This window comes from Nesoenas mayeri (genome assembly GCF_963082525.1).
Source record: "Nesoenas mayeri genome assembly, chromosome: 3".
Taxonomy (NCBI): domain Eukaryota; kingdom Metazoa; phylum Chordata; class Aves; order Columbiformes; family Columbidae; genus Nesoenas; species Nesoenas mayeri.
In genome coordinates this window covers 94,659,077-94,682,745 of record NC_137544.1, presented here as the reverse complement: position 1 = coordinate 94,682,745, position 23,669 = coordinate 94,659,077, and the positions used below count along the sequence as shown (strand labels likewise).

General features: G+C 38.9%; 1 protein-coding gene across 1 annotated transcript in view; it reads left to right on the top strand.

Moving 5' to 3' along the window:
- Nucleotides 1-23,669, top strand: part of EML4 (EMAP like 4) — a gene marked incomplete at both ends in the record, with an annotated part of 92,232 nt that overhangs the window by 64,813 nt on the left and 3,750 nt on the right. The window contains 11 exons of the mRNA XM_080342630.1: nt 1,267-1,362; nt 2,152-2,286; nt 2,509-2,644; nt 4,451-4,602; nt 6,084-6,209; nt 6,432-6,563; nt 7,154-7,221; nt 13,080-13,168; nt 15,275-15,372; nt 20,218-20,305; nt 21,566-21,664. Coding sequence (XP_080198756.1) covers nt 1,267-1,362; nt 2,152-2,286; nt 2,509-2,644; nt 4,451-4,602; nt 6,084-6,209; nt 6,432-6,563; nt 7,154-7,221; nt 13,080-13,168; nt 15,275-15,372; nt 20,218-20,305; nt 21,566-21,664 — 1,219 coding nt within the window. The remainder of the gene's footprint in view (nt 1-1,266; nt 1,363-2,151; nt 2,287-2,508; nt 2,645-4,450; nt 4,603-6,083; nt 6,210-6,431; nt 6,564-7,153; nt 7,222-13,079; nt 13,169-15,274; nt 15,373-20,217; nt 20,306-21,565; nt 21,665-23,669) is intronic.

Here is a 23,669-nt window from a genome sequence, read left to right as displayed (position 1 = left end):
GTTGCCTTCAAAGGGTCGAATGTAATTTTAGGACTGTATAACTGTTTGCCACCTGTGATTTATACAGTCCTAAAATTACAGTCGGCCCTTTGAAGGCAGCCGCGAGGCTGATGTAGCCCCTGGTGAACAGGAGTTGGACACCCCTGCACTAAGGAATTTTTGAGGACTAGATTCTAGTTTTTATCAGTTCTGGTTTGTAGCTGAAACTGATTCTGAAACCTTATTACAGACCCATGATTTCCTCACTAAGACTGAAACAGCGAATGTCTGTAGAACTGTGTTTTTATCCCATAATTTCATTAACCCCCCTCAAGAGCTGTGTGTGTCACCAATGCTGTCTTCAGAGTTTCTTTCCACTTAATAATTGGCATGTATATTTGCATATTACTTCTTATAATAGTATTTGGGAATAAAATTTTCAGCCACTTCTGTTTTCATAATTTGTTTGAGAATGCAGTTGAACTGCAAGAATCAACTTTAAAATAAATCAGGCCTCCTTCCAAATCTTTCTACACATGTCCTTGAAACAACTGGTTTGTGCAAGTATATGTTGCTGAGAATAAGCATGTTTTTCTTCTAAGATTTTCTATCTGCTTTTTAATTTGGCATAGCCTTGTTTACCATTTTGTTGTAAAAACATTTAAAATAAAGCCATTTCAGTTATTTAATACTCTAGATGCCAGTCTTCCTGCTCTATAAGTGTATTTTTATTCAGAAAGTTTTACCTTTGCTGCAGTTTTGCCAACTACCTGATTAAATTGCTGATACTTAAAGCTCCATGAGGAAGAAGTGAGATCTGCTTACGAAGTTGGATAGTATGAAGTTGTGTATAGGCAATGGTGACATTTAAGAAAAAAAAAAACCACGAGTGGATCTGTGTGTCTGTCCTCTGAGACCTAAGGAATAATACATTTTCAGAATAGTAAAAGGGAGAAACCTCTTTGCTACTAAGTAGCTTGATACTGCAACCAAGAAAGGAAAAAAACAACAACAAATGCAAATGAAAAGTGAAAGGTTTGGTAAGATACTTTTAAAGCTTTCCTACAATACTATTTGAAACATGGCAATTTTTATGAGATTGTGCAAAAAAAAATCTGTCTGTCTTTAAAAGTAAAGGAAAATAGCATCTATACCAAGCATAATATTCAATTAAAAGGACTTGCTTAATTTGTATTTGTACCTTTTTTAAAGAATATTGATGCTCTGCTCTGTTTCTATATGTGCTGTGATAGTGCTTTGTCAGGACTTTTTTTCTTCTTCCTTTAGGATTCTGGTACTCATTTATGTGTAATTGATGACTCTAATGAACATATGCTCACCGTGTGGGATTGGCAGAGGAAATCAAAAATAGCAGAAATAAAGGTAATTATTGCACAAATTAGAACCACTTTTGCTTCAGAATATTAATACCTTAAATACAAGTTTGTGAGGTGCACATTTGATCTTTCTTGGAAACTACAACTGTGTAATTCAGCCAGCTTGTAGGATACAAAAGAAATGTACTCTTAACTTGTATATTGGAAGGGTTTTGAATATCAGAGCTCTTAATAATTACGTTTTAGTCATCCCTAAGGGCCAAACCGAATAACGAAATTCCTTAATATTTTCCTAATTAAAAAAAAAAAACTCATGGGGACTTTAAGAAGCTGAAGTGATGATTCAGTTTGTAGTTGTTTATTTAAAAGAAAATGAAAGGAAGAAAGAACCCAAAGGAATTTTTGTAGAATTTCAGAAAGAGAAAGATGCATTATAATTCTTCTGTGTTAGCTTTCTCTCACTTGCCTGCGTCACAGCTTTGTTACCTACAGCAGCAAACTAGTCTTTGTGAAAACTAAGCAGGGCTTTCAACTCAGTGAAGTCTCTTTTATGCATCATCATTATTTTCTGTGGCAGAAGTCGTAGCTGTTCCTGAGGGCAGAAGATTTGTCATTTAAAAAGTGAATGTAAAACCCTGACTGTAAAAAATAAATATATGTAAAATGATATGCGTGGCCATTTGGATAGTTGATTTAGCACGGAACACTTGCAGACTCTTTTGAGCGTATAATGAGCTGTCTGGTTCCTCATATCTCTATTCTGAAACTTGGGATTTTACATGTGTTTCTAGTAGTTAATTCCCCCTCCGAATAAATATTATCTCTGTTATTTCAGACTACAAATGAAGTTGTTCTTGCTGTAGAATTCCATCCAACTGATGCCAATACCATAATAACATGTGGCAAATCTCATATATTTTTCTGGACCTGGAGTGGCAATTCATTGTCGAGGAAGCAAGGCATATTTGGGGTAAGAATGTCTCAGCAGGTCAGTTTTAAATAAATTGTATGATCTGCTCAGGCTGTCTGTAACTTTGCTACATTGTTACCATGTACTGGTTTAGCAGAGCTAACAAACAAAGGAATGCTAAATTCTGCTTACAGGCGTGCAGGGTGTATGGGTGTGGATATATTGTACTAATTACTAAAGAGTACAAGCAATTAAGTCTTTCTTTTGCTTATTTTGTTTCAGAAATATGAAAAACCCAAATTTGTTCAGTGTTTGGCATTTTTGGGAAATGGTGATGTGCTCACTGGTGACTCAGGTGGGATAATTCTTATATGGGGCAAAACTACTGTAGAATCTACTCCAGGAAAAGGACCTAAAGGTAAGACACATTCACAGTTAATCGCAGATTTTAGATAGTCTGTAGAAGACAAGCATAAAGGATTGCATTAGGAAAGGAATACGGACACAGGCCTGACTAAGGGTGTACACTTCATATTATTAACAGGTGGTACTAAACTCCTTCAAGTCTCAGGAATTTGCTGACTTAATAGCAGTCTAGAGTTTCTCAATAATAGTTAATGAGATTGTGCCTGAAGTGAATAAAAACTACTTTATCTAAATGTTTTGCATTTTAAAAATGTGCAGTTAATCAGCTTTCCTTTCATCCTGTGATTTGATAAAGGCTGTAGGATCAGTTTGAGGATTCTGCAGGCTGCGTTTGCCATGTAAGGCTTATATTGCTCCATGCTTGGTCTCAGAGGAATACCATTAAGTGACAAAGCTGATGCTAATAAGACTTGTATGTGAAGGAAAAATACCATGCCAGTTAACATAAATAACCGTATCTGGTTTAGCAGATACGCAAGTCTTGGCTGTAAAATATACTTTGAATCCCATATTATTTGAAATCTGGGTTAAACTTATTCTGTAGGGCAAAGCTTTTGTGAAAAAGAAAGGAAAATTATTTGTTACCCAACATATGCAGACCTGGCACAGTTGCACCCTAAGGTAACTTATAAATTGAAGGATAATTTATTTTACTTGGCAGCTGTTTCAAACACTCTGATTTGAATTGGTATTCCAGGAAAACATTGATGTAAAAAGTAAATTTTTAATGGTAGGTCTGTTTTTGTAGGTAAATCTTTTTCTTGTATTTCAAGCTAACTGCAATGGAAAAGTGATTTAACAAATTATCTGATGTTAAATTTTGAAGTTCTTGTAACCTTTTCCCAGTATAATCTTAAAAAATATTGAATACAACATTTATTTACATCAACATAAAGATATTTTAGTTGGCCTATCATATTAAATGGGTCACAGGACTTGATCTCAAACTCTTTTCATGTGAGAGCATGCTGACTTGAACTGACTTGAGCAATAGGCAGAATGAGCAAAGTTAAGCTGGTATTTATTTCGGTGGTGTTTAAGGCTTTTTCTGTAGTTGCTATTTGAAAATATGCAAGTCTCAAAGCATCAGAATCTTGTTGTTTTGTTTGGTTTTGGTTTTTTTAACATACTTTCCTACAGCTGTTCTTTTGACTTGAAGACCTGATCAGGTTGCAAAAGGGTTTTCCTTTGATACCTTTGTTGTTTAATTTTCTCATTTCTCGTTCTTCCTGATGTTTTCTTTTGGGTAGAGTGCTATATTGATAGATGCCAAGGTTGTACTACTTTTAGGTGAGGCAACATCCAGCATTAGATATTAGGTTCATGCATCCTGGAAACTTTGCTGTAAATAATTTGCTTTTTATTCCCATTACACTACAGACAACAAGTTTCTTTTAATAAAATAACTTTAATTCTTTTCTAATAATGAATTGCTAAATGTTCAGTGACTCTAAAGGACAGTTTCATTTGCAGCTGGAACAACTGTGTTCTCTTGGATAGCAGAGGTACGAAAGCATTTTGTAAATAGTTGTGCTTGCCTTCACAAGTTGTATAGCGATCGAATTCAAAAACGTTTGTATTCTGAAAGGCAGGCCCTTTATTTTAGCTTTTTATCCTGTAAGAAAACACTACCACCTTGTGTTTGCCATACTGATGCAATACAAATAGCCTGACAGTTCAGACTTAATTATTTATTATACACCGTTACTTTATTCTTCTGCCAAAAGGCAGAAGTTGTTGTAAACCCCAGGTGAAAAAATGAGTACTGTTCTTTATTATTTTCTTTTTGTGCATGTAGGAGTATATCAGATAAGCAGACAAATCAAAGCTCACGATGGCAGTGTGTTCACGCTCTGTCAAATGAGGAATGGGATGCTACTAACTGGAGGAGGGAAGGACCGAAAGATCATCCTGTGGGATCATGATTTGAATCCTGAAAGGGAAATTGAGGTGAGAAAGCAAGAGGGACAAGGAAATTTGCCTTGAGCAAGGTGTTGACTAGCCAGCTGGAGTCCTTTCCACTCTTTGGAGAATCAGTACTTAGGATGACAGAATATCTGCTGGTTGCTGTTTTCTTAAGTCAATGATGGTGTTTTATTACAAAAGTGTTTACATTTTTAGCCTGTAAATGAGCCTTTCTGACACTTCAGTTCTTTCCTGTTTAAGTGAACAGAAATTGTTAGGTTTTTTTTTCCCTCCAAGCTCTTCATTAGTTTCTTTTACTCATCCATTTTTTGAGGGTATTCTCCAGTATCACCTTTTGTTAAGTTTGCTTGTCTGGGAAAAGACAATGTTACCAGCATTTGAGGAGTGTTTTTATAGAACTTGTTAATATACAAGACAAAAATCAAGTAGGATACATATGAATACCGTGTAAGAATGTGTGTCTTTGTGATTTAGCTATATGATAATTCCAGGTAAATGAGGAAGAACTGGAAAAAATCATACATTATGGATTTTAAAATGCTTTTTGTCCTACAAGAAAATGACTTCTTGAAATAATGTGTTCTTCTTAAACAGTTCTTCTAGTTGTGGTTCACTCCACTTACCTAGTGTGTATTTATAGCAGCATTTTTTCCTTAACAAATATGTTTAGTTCCATCTAGAGTTAGTTCATTATTACCATGAATCTAATATTAACCTTTAGAAAACATGGCTAAGAGTAAGTCAGCATTGACTGTCATATACAACTCTTAGACTTGAATAATGCACTCTCTTTATATCAGTGTCTCTATTTTCCTTTTATTAGTGGTGTTATGTTAAAGCTATTTTTTTTTATGTTGAGAAATATTACCAGAACCTTGACACACAATTTTCTGAATGATTGCATGGATTTTCTGTCTTGTGTGACCAATAAAGTTAGTGTATTTTATAAAGATAAATAATTTAGTAAACCAAACAAATGCACACTGTAAAAGAAAGCAGTGTGTTAAAATTGAAGCATGCAGTAAACAAACTCAATAAAATTCAGAGTCATTGCCAACATGAGGCATATGAACGTTTACTTAAGTAGGAAGCATTAAGAAAATCAGGAAGCGTTTACTGTGTGCTACAAGTTTTTTTTTCTTGTTTTACAGCATGTGTATTGAAAAGTAAACAGTAACTATACATTTATATGATGAGACGTAAAGATGTGAAATGCATTTGTTTAGTGTATTTCATGCTTAAAAATTCATGGAACTTAATTGGTAATTTTTTTCTGCGGAGCCTTGTTAAAATGGCGTAATTGTGATTATTTTGGGGAGAGATTCTGTACTGACAAATAAATGAAGTAGGTTTCTGGTCAAGTCCTGATCTAATGTATATGTGGTTAGATTATTTATACTGGGAGAACTGCAGTTCTGGTACTGTCATTGTACACTATTTGTCCCTTCAAAAATAAGCTCATATTAAGGTGCATCATGTGGCTTTACAGATGTTTCTTATCCTAGGTTCCTGACCAGTACGGAACAATCAGAGCAGTAGCAGAAGGAAAAGCAGATCAATTTTTAGTGGGTACTTCACGAAACTTTGTTTTGCGGGGAACATTTAACGATGGTTTCATAGTAGAGGTACAGGTAAGCACAACAGGGTTTTTCTAGTGTCTGTTGGTTGGTTGGTTTTGGTTTTGTGCTGGTTTTGTGTTTTTTCCTTTTGTTGTTGTTGAGGGTTTTTTGTTTGTTTTTGAGTTTTGTTTGTTTGTTTTTAAACCCCCTAAATGTAAATGGTTTCCCTACTGGCATGTTATTTTAAGAGCCTTTACTTTATTCATTGTTAAATCATATGTGTTTTCTTTTCAGGGACATACAGATGAACTCTGGGGACTGGCATCCCATCCTTTCAAAGACTTATTTTTAACATGTGCCCAAGATAGGCAAGTCTGCATGTGGAACTCTGTGGACCACACACTGGAATGGACCAGGCTGCTAGATGTATGTTAACCCTTTAACATTGACTATAAAGTTGGAAAATAGGAAAAAGCATAAATTTTCTGAAACACCCTTGTTCCATGTGATTGCAGGAGAAGCAAAAATCCTGTAGTTACACCATTAAAAACAGCTATTTGGAAACTGTGATAAGCTTAACCAGGTCATCAGATATTGTGTGGACTGTAATCAGGTTACCATTGTCTGGTGCCATTCTAGCAATCCAAGTCAAATAAAACTCAATGCTTTGTTCTTTTTAGAGTTTAAATTTTATCAATTATTCAAATAAATCAAAGAGGATATCATACAAATGTGCAAGATTTAGCTTTAGGATTCCTTCCTTACTGTCATTATTCATTTCATATTTTGGCTAATTCTGTCCTAATATCCAACTAAAAGCATCCTTTTACAGAAAATTTAGGCTTTAGTGCAATCCCTGTCACTAATATCCTGTCTGAGGATTATTAGCAAGCTGCTAATTAGTTTTTCACTGTGTCAGTTCACCTCGGGCATTTAGAGTAGCTTTGGTAGAAGGAGAGGTGTTTGACCATGAGGACATGGACGGGTGAATGATCTGTCCATGTCTGTCCCTCCAGGAGCCAGGGCACTGTGCTGACTTCCATCCCAGCGGAGCAGTGGTCGCGATAGGAACCCACTCGGGCAGGTAAATACCTTTCATTTGACTTATGGAAGTTTAAAGATTTGATATGAGGCATCTTTTATATTGGAATTTATATTTCACTTGGTTTTTATTCTTGTGGCTTGAGGTTAAGTAGCCTATAAAGGTTGGGAGAAGGGGACAGATCTTTCTTAGGTGGGTTAGATGAAGGCAGAAAGATGATTTGACTGTTGTTAGGCTGTCTAGGTTTTTTAACTGCTCTTTCCTGAAAGCCCAGATGTTGATTATTTTTTCTAAATTTTTGTGGGGCTTTCCATGAGCACTCCTTATTTGCTTTACCAAGTATCGTATATTTTTATATCGTGTGTGTGACATTGGTTTATAAGACAGGTACAGTACAGATCTTTCTCCTTCCCAAGTCAAACACACTTGCAGCCTTCTAAATTGACATGGAAAGGCAAGTGAACAGGTTAATATTTTGATTTTTGTGTAAGACAGAGTTCAACATGGTACATTGCTGCAATAAAGTGCTATTTACCTGTTCACATTAATTCTTAAAATGAGTGCTGCCAAATTCTTTAGCTCCAGCTTCTTTCAGTCGTAGAAGAAAATAGTTTTAATTCATATCCAACCTCTGGCTTGGTATCATCTCTCAAAAAAGGAGTCTACATGTAAGAAAGTTGGGGGATGGGGGGCAGTATTTGCATCTCATAATTTTTTTTTTTTTAAGTTTGGTTTTAAAAACTGCTGAACATGAACAGCTCCCTTTAACTTTCCTGGAAAAAATAAACGTTAAATACTTTTGAAGAGTATTCATTTCCAAGATGATGATGCAGTCTTTGATAAATTCATTAGGTGTAACATCAGGCTAGAAAACCTAGTTTACCTTCCTTAGAAAAATCTTGCTGAGCTCTGGTATATTTGGTTTCCACATTGTACCTTTCAATTTTTTCATCTCTTTCTGAATATAGCATTAAATTGAACAAGTGTTTCTACCTTCATTAAACAGAGTAGAAGATACTGGCCTAATAGTACTTGAAATGGGGAAAAGGAAACAGAAGGTCAGGCTATATTTCTTGAGAGTTATTAGATGTTTTTGAAATTCCATCAAAGCATAATGAAGGCATATGGAGAGGCTGAAGCATTCAGTGTGGTGTTTGCTTTTGACTTTATTCTGTGCTCCCACCACCCCCCCCAGCATCTCAAGGCATTTGAACATTACTTTTTCATTTTAGCACTTCTCAGTTTAAATTTGGGTTTTTTTAATTACTATGTTGGGTAAATTTATGATGATGGCCTTAGGGTTTTTATCTATATTTTTTTTTTACCCTGTTCTTGAAACCAAGCAGTTATATTTTCACTGTTATATTTCACTGTGTTCTGAAATTCCATGATAGGTTTGAGATATACAAATAAAGCCTGGTAAGTGCAAAAGTGTACGAGAAATAAGTGGTGTTGTGAATCAAGATAAACAGAACAGTTTTAAATTTACTGCCTAACCTCCGGCATCAGGCAGTGCTTTCTGCGCCAGATAATCCCATCCAAGGGAGTTATTTCCCAAGGAATGAAGGCTGCATGTGTCCCATTTAACATACGAGAGAAAAGTCTCAAGCCTTAACGAGTTGTTTGATAACTGACTTGATTCATAGCCCAAAGTGCATAAAGCCAATATTAAATGGATCTAATATGTTTAGAGTTCGATAAACCTTGGATGTGTCCATTAAAGTCATTCTAGTGCTGCTCTGCTTCCAATGTGGAGGTCAGTAAGGCAGGAGCAGGGAACGGAGCATTAAGAAAGTTGGGTGTGATGATTAAAATTGTGACATCTGAAGACAACTGAATTTTCTACCTCTCTTCCTATTCTTGTCTGTCATTTTGCAGCGATGCATTTTTATCAGGCCAACATGTCACGGTTTTGGTGTGCTTTTCACGTACCACTTCCCATGGCGAGTATTTTCGTATAATTTCCCTTTTTGGGCTGTCTGCAAAGTGGTCTGCTGCAGGTTTTCTTAACCACTTCTTTAAATACCTTCTGTGTGCGTGATCTTTGGTTGTCTGGGATTAAGCCTGGCTTGGAGAGAACTGATACTTCTTGTGGATCCTGCTGTTGCTGGAAGTGCACAGCTGAAAAACTAAAAAGAGCTGGCATTCAGAAATCCTACCAGAGAAGTGGGGTTTCAAGGCACTATAGAGATCCTTTTGTTGTGCTCCATGCTCCCAGTGGACCTTTCCGTGACTGATCACAGAGAATATCTTGAGTGATGTGCACTGCAGAAAAAAAGACTAATGAGATTCTTACAAATATACTAATGTTATTAAGAAAATGGAAGGCTGGAGAACAAGACCAGTGTAAGCCAGACCCACAAGGAGGTGAATCAGTCAGTAGAGCTATTGAGATTTATACCAGTTCAGCATCTTTTGTGATATTAAGATAAAGGAACCTATATATCCCAGGGAACCAGTCTTGTTAGATGGGTTGATTTGTTGCCTCTGATTAATGCCTTGCAGATTCAACATTCGGTATTAACTAAACGTGGGAATTGCAAGTGTACATGCGAAAATATATTACTACTCTGGAATAGTTTCCCTGATGATTTAATCAGAAAAATTCTGCATTCACAGATGTGAGTTATCAGTAATAAATGTCTTTCATGGATGTTTTCCAAAGGAGAGTAATTTAAGGGGGTTTGTTTCTAAAAACTGGTATTTTTTTAGGTAGGTTATTAGTATTTTTTTAAAGCAAAGGAATGGGAAGACAAGAAATGGATGAAAATGGCAAAAGTTCTGTCTGGTTTGCGTGAACTTGCAAACAAGTTAAGCATGTTACCTTCAGTAACAATTGGGAGAAAATACGTAAAAAAATACCAGAAAAAGCTGAAGAGCTACTCTCTTACAGCTGGGATCCCATCCATCCATTTATTTCATCTGATCTACAGATCAGAAGTTCACTTGGCAGCCAAAGTTTGTGTTTCACAGCCCTGTAGGACTTTTTCACGGTCAGCTGCCATTTGCGTGTTGCATACCTTCGTGTTGGAAGAAGATCCTCTCCCGAAGCACAGCCTCGAGGTGGACCCCAGCTGTTTGAGAGAAGAGCCGGTGTGGGACATACCGATAAACTGCTGTAGCAGCCAGACTGAAGACACATTTCATGGAGACGGACTTTATTGCTGGCAGTTGCAGTGTTTGCCTCAGCACTGGGAGAGTTTGGAAGATTGTAAGCAGCTGAACTAGATGTGACCAATGCTTCCTTTTTTACATTAATATAGAAATTGTCACGGTGTGCCGTTTCCTCGATCAGCTAAGATCTCTTGTTCAGAAAAATTTTTGCAGAATGACTACTGTCACAATGTGCTGTCTCCTAATGCCAAATGAAGTTCAAAGAGCACCCTTCAAAGCAGCAGAAGTTTAGCCTTGTGTTTGATACCACACAGCACCACCCTTGTGCTTTCAGTAGAATAGGGGTATTTTTTTATGTTTTTCTGGTTGCATTTCAGGTTTGTTTGGTTGGGTTTTTTTTTTTCTTCATTTCACACAATATTAACTGGAAGATTACCTGGTTCAGGGAACAGCCTCAAAGGACCAACCTAAAGAGTAGGGCTCAGGACCAGCATCACGAGGCGCATCACTGCTGCAGCAGCCTCCCTGCCCTGTGCTGGTTGTGTATTTTGGGACCCAGGGGCCTCAGCCCTCCCCTTGGCTGTCTGGCAGACGCTTCATGCAGCAGGATCGTGTGGCAGGGGGCATGGGAGGGGAGTATCCATCCACTTTGTAGAAGAAGGCTGGTTTTGGTTGTTTACTATGCTCATAAGCAGTTTTTATATCCAGACACCACAATTATGCTACTCAAAACAGGCATCCTGCTGCGTCGTCTTGGTAGATAAATAGATTTTATGTCATAGTAGCTAATTTTTCTGGTAAAGCAAAAGGTCTTTCTATCTCCTTATTTGCTATCTGTGCACAAGAGGTGTGTTGCCCACCTGGGCAGAAGCAGTGAGGAGCCTCCACCCAGTTCTGAATTCAGGAAAACACAAATAATGAGGCAGGGAGCACTGGCTTTCAGACCGGCTTCTGCTGTTCCTTGGAAAGCAGATTGCTTCAACTCAGCGATGCTTCCATGTGCGCTCTTCACGCTCCTGTTGTTGTCCCATCAGGATGTACTTTAAGAGCAGTTTTCCTGTCACGTTGGAGTGATTGTTTTTCTTTATGTGGTGGCAAAATGGCACAGTTACCCTCTGTCTTTGTCCCTGCCAAACCCTTTTGTGGTTTTGATTGGGTTTTATTTATTTATTTTGCTTTGTTCTTTAGTATATGTAGCCCTGTCATGGTCATCAGCCAGGCAACATTTTAGCGAGCATTTAGTAGGGCCAAAGGAGGACATAGTTTGAACTAAACAGCAGAATAGCAACTTGTAATTCCTAATATGATTTGTGGAAACTGCAAAGCTTCAGTGTATAGACTGGAGGAAATCAAAAGTCTGCTTTCAGCAGAGAAGCTCTGAGTGTGGTTTCTACTCCTGTCCAATGCAGACCTACTAGCTGTTTTCCACTGGTTTTACTGGTTTCCACTGTCTTGCACACAGATTATTCAGCAGTCCGTGGCATATGGGGCTCAGGTTTTTTTATGCAGATGTTTAATTTCTTTAATGTGGTTCTCTAACCACAAGCTGGTTTTAAGCCCTTGGGACCGGGCCGCTTTCCAGATACCTCACTGCTGGATCAACGCAAGCTGGAATCTCATCTCCATCCATAGAAAGTGGTGATGTCCGCTGTTGTTCCTGGGTTTATTTTAGGTCATATAAGTTTGTTATGGAATAAATGGTCCTAGCATTAGCGGTGTTCCACTTAGTTCACTACGAGACAGTGGGTGGAATTGCCTGAGTCGTTTCCACAGTGTGTGAACTTGCCATTTGCCACTGGGGATGGAAACCTGGCTGTGAGATCAGAAGTTCAGAGCAAAGAAATTAAATTCTGTGTACCACTTTAATGTATTTAGCCATGTTGGTATCTTACGTTTTCATTATATATGTGTACTTGTATACTTTTTTTTTATTAAATTTTCATTGTCTTTGTTTTGCCACTGTTTGCTATGTTTAGGAGTTAGGTGGGCATCAGAACCATTGCAAAATATTCAGATTCTGCTGATCTAGCCAGTCTTGTTGTCAGTGGCCATTTCAGTGTATGGGCCACCAAGTTTTTGTAAGCTGCTCTGAGATTTTTACCTGCGCTTCGTAACTAATACGGTTATTGTTAAATAATAAATGCCATTAGTTGCTTTAGTTATAAATCATCCAAGCAGGAAACAAAAAAAACCACAACATGCCAGCTTATGTACAATCAAATTTCAGTACCTGGTTATTTCTTCTTTCTTTGATTAAAATTATTCACAGAAATGGGAAGGACTGAGGGGAAAATACCAGATGAGATTATACTTTCTGTTTAAAATGAGTATGGAAATGTTTTCCACTCCCTCCTACACTTCTATGCATTTTTTTTTAACTTTGCTTCATATAAATTGAAAGATTAGGTTTTATAGCAAAACTGTTCTTCAAAATGGGGAAGAAGTAGTAGATAAACTTCAGCTGTAGCCTTAAGGCTTCAGGATGATAGGGTGCAGTCACATTAGCTGTCTGGTGGCATGTTTATCATCCAGTGGACATTTTAGTGATTACTACAGTTTTTGTGGAAGTGGTAAAAAATTGGGCCACATTTATAGTCTTTTATATATCATTCACTGAAACTTCTATCGCTTTGTGAACCAGAAAAGTGTTTCATGAAAAACAGATGTTTTCTGGGCTGCCTTTGAGGGACTTGCATGAGAAGATGAAGGCAGGCAGTGATTATTATTCTTTTGCTTGCTTTTTTGTTTGGTGGAAGTGATACTCATCTGAATTCTTCTCTCTCTAGGTGGTTTGTTTTGGATGCAGAAACACGGGATCTGGTTTCAATACACACTGATGGCAACGAACAGCTATCAGTGATGCGCTACTCAGTAGGTATGCAGAATTGTACGTTTGGAGTAAGTGCTGATCAATGAGATGTCTGTTCTGTTAAATGGTGTTACGCTACTCCCCAGTCACTAAAAAAGGCAGAACTTTTAAAAAAATTGTTTAGGATGCTTAATGTATAATCACAGAATCACAGAATGTTAGGGATTGGAAGGGACCTTGAAAGATCATCCAGTCCAATCCCCCTGTCAGAGCAGAAACACCCAGATGAGGTTACACAGGAATGTGTCCAGGTGGGTTTTGAATATCTGCAGAGGAGACTCCACAATCCCCCTGGGCAGCCTATTCCAGTGCTCTGGCACCCTCACTGAGAAGAAGTTTCTTCTCAAATTTAAGTGGAACCTTTTATGTTCCAGTTTATATCCATTGCCCCTTGTCTTATCATTGGTTGTCACGGAGAAAAGCCTGGCTCCATCCTCATGACACTCACCCTTTATATATTTATAAACGTTAATGAGGTCACCCCTCAGTCTCCTCTTCTCCAAGATAAAGAGCCCCAGCTCCCTCAGCCTTTCTTCATAAGGGAGATGCTCCACTCCCTTCATCATCTTTGTTGCCCTGTGCTGGACTCTCTCCAGCAGTTCCCTGTCCTTCTTGAGCTGAGGGGCCCAGAATCGGACACAATATTCCACATGTGGTCTCACCAGGGCAGAATAGAGGGGAAGGAGAACCTCTCTCGACCTACTAACCACCCCCCTTCTAATACACCCCAGGTACCATTTGCCTTCCTGGCCACAAGGGCACAGTGCTGGCTCATGGTCATCCTATTGTCCACCAGGACCCCCAGGTTCCTTTCCCCTACGCTGCTCTCTAACAGGTCCTTTCCCAACTTATACTGGAACCTGGAGTTGTTCCTCCCCAAATGCAAGACTCTACACTTGCCCATGTTATATTTCATTAATTTTTTCCCCGCCCAACTCTCCAGCCTGTCCATGTCTCCGGATGGCAGCACAGCCTTCTGGTGTGTCAGCCACTCCTCCTAGCTTGGTGTCATCAGCAAACATAGTACACTCTGTTTCCTCATGCAAGTTGTTGATGAATATATTGAATAATACTGACCCCAGTACTGACCCCTGAGGCATTCCACTAGATACAGGCCTCCAACTAGAATCCGCCCCATTGACTACAGCAATGGAATACTTTCTTACAGATTTGTTTGTGTATGCTAAATCTCTGAGTTTTGTAACTGCAATTATGGTTGCCTGTCATAGCCTTTCCTTCACATCAAACTTTGATGTTATAATAAATGTTAGCTTTGATCCCAGAAAAAAATTAATTTCTCAACTAAGTGGTTGACAGGTTAACAAAAAAGTCTGTAAAAAAACTTAGTATTTTGGTGGTATTTTATTATACTACTTAGTTAATTTTCAAGTGTATTCATACACAATCATAAAACTAAACTCAGGTCAGTCTGAAACTCAGAGCTGTTTGTTAAGTATTTGCAATGGGATTGCATAGAGAGTCCCAGCCAGCACTGAGTCTCCTCTTCAGACGTGACGTGACAAATCATCAGAGGCTGACTTCTCTTCAGTAAAACTGGATGGAAGAATACTCTCATAAATCTGTTTCTTGTTTGCTTTTGGAGAACATACCATATCGGTGGGCAAAATGTTCCTCTGCCGCTGCCACATCTGCCAAGTGCAGCAATTTATTTTGAAGCACTGATGTTTATTGACATTTAAAGCATTGATCACGATTCAAGGCAACTCTTCTCCATGTACTTTTTTTAAAATGGAAACAACATAGGTTAGAAAACTGCTTGTCATGTTTGAATGCTCCGCTTCTTTAGACATTACTTAGTGCTGATTTATATGCAACTTCCCCCTCCAAAGCTGAGCTATGAAGTACTGTATGCAGAAAACTCATGCCTACCTACTGTCAGCAATTTCCAGAAACTCAGTGCAATCTGAGGATTTATACCCTGTCCATGGGACACTTACTTAAATTGTTATGTATCTGTAAAAGCAGTAAAGAGTTATGTATCCTTTAATACAGTTCATAAGCAGTAGTTTAATTGAGACTATTATCTTAGTGATAAATCTGAAATCATTAATATTTGGAAAACAAATTGATACCAAATATTTTGTGTTGTAGATGGCACCTTACTTGCAGTTGGATCCCATGACAACTTTATTTACCTCTACGTAGTAACAGAAAACGGAAGAAAGTATAGCAGATATGGAAAATGCACTGTAAGTTTTGGAGAAAATACAATCAGCAGTTCTTGCACTTTGATGTTATACATACAATAAGATGTTAAACAGTGGAACTCTTTCTGGGTTGATGCTTTTCCATTTTTATTTTTGGTCTTAAGTTTTATGGGTTTTTTTTCCAGCATTTGATTATTTATTTGTTTTTACTTTGGTCTGATGGATACTGCAACCACTAGTGTTAGGTGAACACTTTTGCATCAAATATGACTAATTTCTCAGACTACTGACTTGTTCTTTGAAATGGGAAATTAGCAGTGAGATGGAGAAGTACCTTGTACCTGTATGCTGGAACTCTTTTGGCGAAAATATTGCATTTCTTTGGGGGCATTTTCCCCCTATTGGTAAAGTACTCCTTGGACCAATGTAACATTAGATGATAGAATTTCATTAGAATATGTAATTTTTGAGGTTGAAAATATGCGCTATTTTCAGCTGTAATTGTTACTACAAGATTTGGAATCGGGGATTAGCCAACAATACATTTATGGCCCAGGGTAACTAAATGTAAGCGTAACACAAGTAGTGGAGTTTATTTTAGTCCTTACACTTATATGAGGTTGTCCCAATATTAAAAAAAACGTACTTTTTTTTTCCTTAAGTGTTTTAATTATCTAATATCCTGGCCTTAAGTTCAGCTCTCTTTAGTTTAGTGGGAATCTGAACCTTAATGGGATTTGCAAATGATATTGTAAGAATAGATTCACATTTGTAGTGTAAAAAGTTTGGTGGGTTTTTTTCTTTTTAAGGAATGCATCCCATGCTCAAAACACTTCTCATGTTTGTCACCAATTGCATTTTTTTGGTTTCAGAAATAAGAGAGCTTCTCAAGCTACTTTCTTAATTTGAAAATGGAACCATAAGGCTAAATGTTGGAGTGGGGTTTTTTTGTTTGTTTCTAATTTCTGCCTCCCCCCCCAACCTTTGATGCAAGACCTGTAGTGGAAACTGTTTGGGGGAAACAAATAGGCATTAGCCAGTCCTTTAGTGCCATGCATAGTGTGCATTTCTACTCATCATTTGGCTGAGGACATTCCACGCTGCTAGAGCATGGGGGTCCAGGGTAGCTTGGATTCAGCTGCTGCCAGGGCATGGGGCTGGCATGATGGTCACCAGCAGTGGGTTTGCTCCATCCCTGGAGTGTGCAGGTCAGCAGCGGTGGGTTTGCTCCATCCCTGGCAGGGAGGGCTCAGTGTTGGCATGGGATGCAGCTGGAGGGAAGGCTGTTGGGTGTGCTGGAGGTTCCTCGGTGGCAGGACTGTGATGCAGGGTGAGCCAGGGCGTCCTGCAGCCCCTGAGCAGGGTGGTGACGGGGTTAGCCAATAGCACAGTGATTGTGAGATGAGAAATCAGATCTGCAGCCTTCCAGGGAGCTCAGACAGTGAGGAAAGGGTTGAGCCTACAGGGGGGTCACACTGGTGGCCCAGTGGAATTGGTAGGGATGGCAGTGGATGGCTGCACCTCAGTACAGTGTTTCACCCCGTCACTTTTTCCTTAACCATAAAAGAAAAAAAATAACTCAGATGGCTAGTCTCAATATATGTAATGTTTAGATTGCTATGTACTTCAGTGTCTCTGTGAGCTGTTTGAAGATGTGTGAAATAATTTATTTCTGTATATCATATGTATTGTATTCAGGAGAGAGCATATGGCAATTTAAACCAGCATTGACTGATGCTTGGGCCCCCTTGCCCATACATTGTCGGACAGTGTTTCAGAGGTGCAGTTAGTTTGTAGAATATATCTACTTTAAATAAAGTGTTACTAGTAAGTGATCTGGTAATTCTAAAGCTGATAATAGCTGGGAATATTATAACCAGTTCTCAGTATACTGAGTATGGTGAAGCTGCACTGAAACAAAAAGCACCACCCCACTGGAAAGCGCTTCTCTCCTTCCTCACCTTTTTTCTCTTGTACACAGCTTCTTGTCAGGCACCTCTATAGCTACCTGTACCTCTGTCTTGGCACGAAAAGGGTTTGTGAATTTGATATAGGAGAATAGAACATTGTTACACTCAGGCAAAAGGGTTAAGGCTTCAAAGCAGATGTCTGTTAACCACTTTTTTCAATCGGAGTGACTGCGCATAGGAGCCAGAATTAGCAACCTGGTTTCTGTCGGGGCTGAGCTCCCCTGACCCCTCCAGCTTGTGCAGAAGGCAGCAGCAGGGTGTGAGCCGCCCGGGGCTGACTCTGCCGCTCGGGTTTCAGGCACCCAGCACCTCCTTCAGCTGCTTGTCCCAGCCTGATGCTGAGCTGGGAGGAACCCGGGAACCCTCTAGACCCACAGGACTCTCCCAGCTGGCACTCGGATGCTGTCACCCCATCCTTCTGGCGTTCTTATGTCATTCAGTAGCCTTGCGGGTGATCGCCAAGTAGTATGAGTTGGTCCTCCTGGTAGTAAATTTCTGGTCGTTTCTTCCAACTTGAATACATTACTTTAATGCTTTCAGAAGGATTTTATGTACTAAAGCATCAGCTTGTGCCTAAGGGCTGTATGCCCACTGTTAGGTTTAAATCCCCTTTCAGTCACAACCAGGCTTTCTGCTGCTACTGGAGAGGCCAGTCACTGATCTGTGAGCATGTTTCCAGTGAGGGATGGTGTTGGTTGTGATGAGAAAGAATTTCAGATGAGCCGAAACAACCATTTTGACTTGTGCAGCTGTTTATTGAGGGCTTCAGCTATGCAGACAGCAATGTGAAGGTATGGGCTAGAGTATGAACTTCCATCATGTCAGCAGCTCCAGGGTAGCTGGCGCTGTCTCTGTTTGCCTTACATCAGAGATATATGCTTTAGCAAAAGAGTGCTGTGTGTTTACTGATAGAGCTGTGGGATGAAAGCCACACAGGCAGCCATGCTGAAGTATTTGATACGCCAGGCTTAACTTGAAATAATTGGTGTGCCCGTCTCATAGGCTCTGGCCATTTGAATGTTAAGTCTGAAACAGATAAACATTACCAATGAAGGAGAGGGTTTCCATTTGGTCAGATAGTTTCGCTAGCCACTGATAATGTGAGGAATTATGTTCATCGTATATAAAGGTACAGAAAAGGAAAGAATAAAATGTTGCCTTATCAGTAGGCAGCTGCCAAAGAAAGATTTTAATAGAAAATGGGATTTTTCTCTTGAAAATCGTATGACAATGTTTTGTTCCAGTTCATCCTTTGGTGATCACTTTCCTGAAGGAATTTTGCACATGGAGCCCCCTGGCCAATTGTTTTACTCGCTCCCCGCCACCCCCAGGAATTTTAACAGCTGCCAAATGTCTGGCAGGATTTAGTAAATGACTGACCAATTCTTTTCCATGTTGGAGTTCTCTTGCAAATTTGAAGACTTGGAAAATAAGGAGGGAAGAAAATATCCTAGCCGATTGTGCGCTTTTTTTTTTTTTTCTTCAAAATACCAAGTTTGCATGTCGATATCATATATCCCACCCATGACTGCAAAGCAGTTATGTCAATACACAGTTCCTCTGCCGGTGACGGTGACTATTTCATAAGTAAATAAATCTGAAAAGCTTGCTTTTCCCCCGAATGTTTTTGCAGTCTCTCACAGAGGGCCTGGGGACAGGGAGACTAGCACGGGTGTATTTTTGCAGGTAATTCTGGAATCCATCAGCATCTCTTAGGGCTCTCTCTAGAGGAAGCTGGTGTGGCGGGTATTGCCTCAGCGTGGGCCCAGCACAGTGGGTGCAGGCAGGGCCAGGAGACCTGGCACGTGGCCAAGGGATACCATCTTTATCACCTCCACTGAGACAGGGACATGTATTGGCATCTCTCAGTCAAGAAAGTGGTATTTTGTTGCCTGTCAGAATGACTAGGAAGGGGAGAAAATGGATGGTCTTACGAGGGGAAGAGTAGCAGTAAGAAGAATTGAAAGGATAGAAGAAGGAAAGAGTGAGAGAGATGTCACTTTTATTCATTTCCTACCTTTTCCTCCACAGAGAAATAATTTATTCCTACCTAATACAAATTTGCAGCTTCTCTGGAGTCTCTCTTATCTTTATTATTATTGTTGTTATTATAACTGCCAACAGAAATGTTCATGCCCAGGAAGAATATTCTGACCAGCTGCATTTAGCTTCTCCCTTAAAAACAAAGATGCATGAATTTTAGCTGTCAGTGTGCTCTTGATGGTGATAACTAAGCAACTATGCCAAAGTGTTTTGATATAGCTGACCATGTGCCTATAGGGAAGACTCCTTTTGAAGCTGGCATTAACATGCATGCAGTGTAAGAAGCACAGCAGAAACTTTTGAAAAGCTTATGAGGGGTCTCATGTTGTAGTTTTACATAGTGTTTGTTAACCAAAGTATCCCTAAGTTTTTAGGACAAGCAAAGGTTACTTGAATGTGTGTGCATTTGATGGAAGTTATTTTGAAAGGGCAGAGAAATAAAATAGAGTTTGATTTGTCACTCCTCTGATGGGATCTAAAAATCTGCCCGTGTGAGGTACTTGCCTTTCTCAATTAGTAGCAATGTATACTTTCTTAATGCAAGTAAAAGCGTGAGTTTATCCATATTTTAGCAATGTACCTTCTAGGAGTAAACCATTCTGGGATGCTGGGGGGGGTGATGTAGTTTACAAGTGAAGAATCCTCTGTGCAGAGGGAGAGGTGGGATGTCCAGCCTGCCTGTGTTCAGATGTTTCAGGCTGTGGCACTGGAGCACGGAGCCTTTAAAGGAGCACAAGTGAATTGAGACAGACGTGGGGTGGGTGGAAAGGGAGGTGCTTTTCTGCTGATAGCTGTCCCAACTGTGGGTGCAACTTCTGCTTCTGTTTGAATTAAAATAAGTGTTTCACATTGGTGTTACTGCGTTCTTCTCCAGGGACATTCCAGCTATATTACACACCTTGACTGGTCCCCGGACAACAAGTATATTATGTCAAACTCAGGAGACTATGAAATACTATACTGTAAGTATGAAATTAAATACACTGGAAACAGAAGTATGTATTGGCTCTCAGAATATTTAGAAGACTGTGTTTGATCAGGACTGTGCAAAATGCTTACTGACAAAGGAACTAGTTTGAACTTGTGTAACCTGATATGTTGATGTTATTCAGAGCTGTGTATTACCTAATGGCAATGCCAAATATAGCTTACTTCTTTACAAGGTCATAAATCAGTTTAGCAGCGTAGAATTTACAGAGCAAGTAGCACTGTGTTTTGATGTTGGCCAAAAGTTCTGTAGATTGAAAAAATACACACGGTTGTCTAACTAGTGTCAACAGTACCAGTTGTTTGGGGGGAATAAAATCAGTGGGTCTGTGCCACCGTTTTGTTCTGGCGTTTCTTTTTTTAAACTTTCTTTGGTGTTGAAGACTAAGCAAAGCAATAATACTACTTTAATGAGTTACTGGTAAAAATGTTTCTGTGATTGTCTTTTTTTAATAGGTTAAGGAAGTTTGCAGTTCCCTAACAACTATGTGAAAATATTAATTTAATATATAGTGGTTGTGTCAAAAGTTCAACTTGCATAGTGCATATAATTCTGGTTTTAAATTGCTTTTTGTAATCTCATCTTTTGTGGCTTCAACTAGATCCAAGAGGATTGTAGTTCTGTTCCTGTAGAGGCAAGAAGAGCCAACAGTTTAAATATCTGTCACCTTAACATGTTGTTTCTGCCTGTCACAACTTAGATTTCAAATCTGGATAGTGCAATATCTCAATCTGCCAAAAGGAAGTGTTGGTGCTTATAATTGCCTGTATAGGGAAGCAAAGAGCTGTGACCTGTTAGTCCTGGGCTAGTATGTTGAAAGGTGGAGGAATCTTTCCTAGTCAGAAATTGAAAAGCAGTATAAGCCTCTTCTGTCAGTTTCAAAACCAGAGCTTCCTGAATGATTGGTTGAATTTTAGCACATCAATGGAGCTGGTAGGAAGCAGAAATTATTCTATTACTATTAAAGCATTTTGTAGAGTAGGTAGCAAGGGACTCAGGCTGCAGGGAAGCATGTTTGAGATACTGAAGAGGGAAATGAGAAGTAAATGTGACAAATACCAAGCAAAGTTTCCAGTACCTGGAATTTGATGAAGTTACTGCGCTGTATTTGCATCTACAATGTGACTCCAGATTGGTTTTAAGATGCATTTATTTACTGTCTTAGCACCTTCATAGAGCGTGTATGTAAATATAATTTTATATGGCATAACTCATAATTCACTTTTTTTTGCAGGGGACATTCCAAGTGGTTGTAAGCTAATCAGGAATCGTTCTGACTGTAAGGACATAGATTGGACAACATACACTTGTGTGCTAGGCTTCCAGGTGTTTGGTAAGCACCATTTAACTTGCTTTTAAGCTATTCACACTGTGCTTTTGTGTTTTGCTTCAATTTGTCATTAGAAATACACTGTTAATGATGATTGAGGATGGTTCTGATATGAGAGACCAAAGGGATTGACCACAATAATTGTCCATGATACAGAGCACTGGGTAGCTCTATAGACAATGTACAATTGATGTCTATTAAGCCTTGAAGTTTAGGATTTGATTTTTCTGCGATCATTTTAGGCTACCAGTTTTGGAGCCACTGAATCAAAAAGGTCATATTTTAAAGTTATATGGCACATGTTTGTTCTCCTTTGCTAACCTTGTTTTGGAATAGGAACAAGACTATGTGAGTGTAGGTTATAGTTCATGACTTAAAATTATGAGAGCACTTTGATACCTATGGTCAATGGTGAGTAATATACACTGCTTCTAAAGAGCAAAAATGCTTTAAAGATTAAACAGATTCTTTGCCTAGTAGTTTATTTTTTAAAAGTAAAAAAAAAAAAAATTACAAAGGTGACAGATCTGATTTTAATAGTGCAGTTGAAACTGTGGCCAAACAGTTCAAACTGCTTTTGCTGAAGGCAGCTCTGTTGGCCATAAATGAGGAGCCCCTCTGCAAAGGGTTGAAAAGTCTGGTTCAGCCTGTCGGTGTTGTAAAACCAAGTTGTGGGAGCAGGATGCTGGATGTCTCGCTTCCACCACTGAGATCAAACACCTTCCTCTGTAGACTGAAAAAATACACACGGTTGTCTAACTAGTATCAACAGTACCAGTTGTTTGGGGGGAATAAAATCAGTGGGTCTGTGCCACCGTTTTGTTCTGGTGTTTCTTTTTTTAAACTTTATCTTTGGTGTTGAAGACTAAGCAAAGCAATAATACTACTTTAATGAGTTACTGGTAAAAATGTTTCTGTGATTGTCTTTTTTTAATATGTTAAGGAAGTTTGCAGTTCCCTAACAACTATGTGAAAATATTAATTTAATATCTAGTGGTTGTGTCAAAAGTTCAACTTGCATAGTGCATATAATTCTGGTTTTAAATTCTTCATGTTGTTGGAACCATCAAAAGCAGGTAAATCATTGAAGCCTTTTGAGATGAGGGTTAGGTCTATAAATCTTTTCTTCACAGTTACGAGGAGTTCAACTTTGAATATCGATTTACATGCAGGGCAGGAGAAAATCAGTTAAGTCTGGTTGCTTTCCGTAGCTTCTGACACTGATCATGTAAATTTCAGGACTGGCATGTGCTTAATGAGCAAGTAGCCTTAAAGGATTGCAGTTGATGTGTGGGCCAACACTGGCACTCTTATGTGACAAATTGGTTGGGTGCAGGATATTTGTTGCTTTATAACCAGACTTGGTTTTCCTTCTGAGTAACAAAGATCTAAGGTTGAGCAGGGAAAATAAAGGAGTCAGAGGAGGAACTGATTGATAAACTGCCTAAATATTTTTGAGTTATTTGGAGCTTGAGGTAGGTAGCAGAAATAAACTGGAGTGTGCTGTTTCTGGAGCTGAACACTGTTGCTTATTGCTAGTATGATGAAAATACTGGTTCCCATTAGCATAAGAACTGTGAACCAGGTTGTGTACTTGTTTGTTTTCATTCAGTGGGAGTGGGTGGCTGTTTCCTCCTGATGCTTTATGCATGTAAGCCTAGGCTGACAAGGAATTAAGTCCACAGCAGTCATTTCCTCACTGTCTTTGCTACTGTGACTGAAATAATAGTGCAACACAGATGCCTTCTTTAAAATGGAGTATCAGAAGATTCAGGAGACACTAAAGAAAGTGAAAAAAGAAAAACCTCTGCTAATATGAAGTCTTTCTCCAGGAGCAATGAACACACATTGTAAGGACTGAATATTTCTTCTGGAATAGCCTTGAAGTCATTTTATGTTTTATGCCGAGTGCTTAAATCTGCTGGAAACGTGAAGGAAGAGGATGGTGGCTCTGTTGCTACTGAACTTTTACCACTGCATTTGGTGGCAGAGCAGGCAGAGTAAAGGG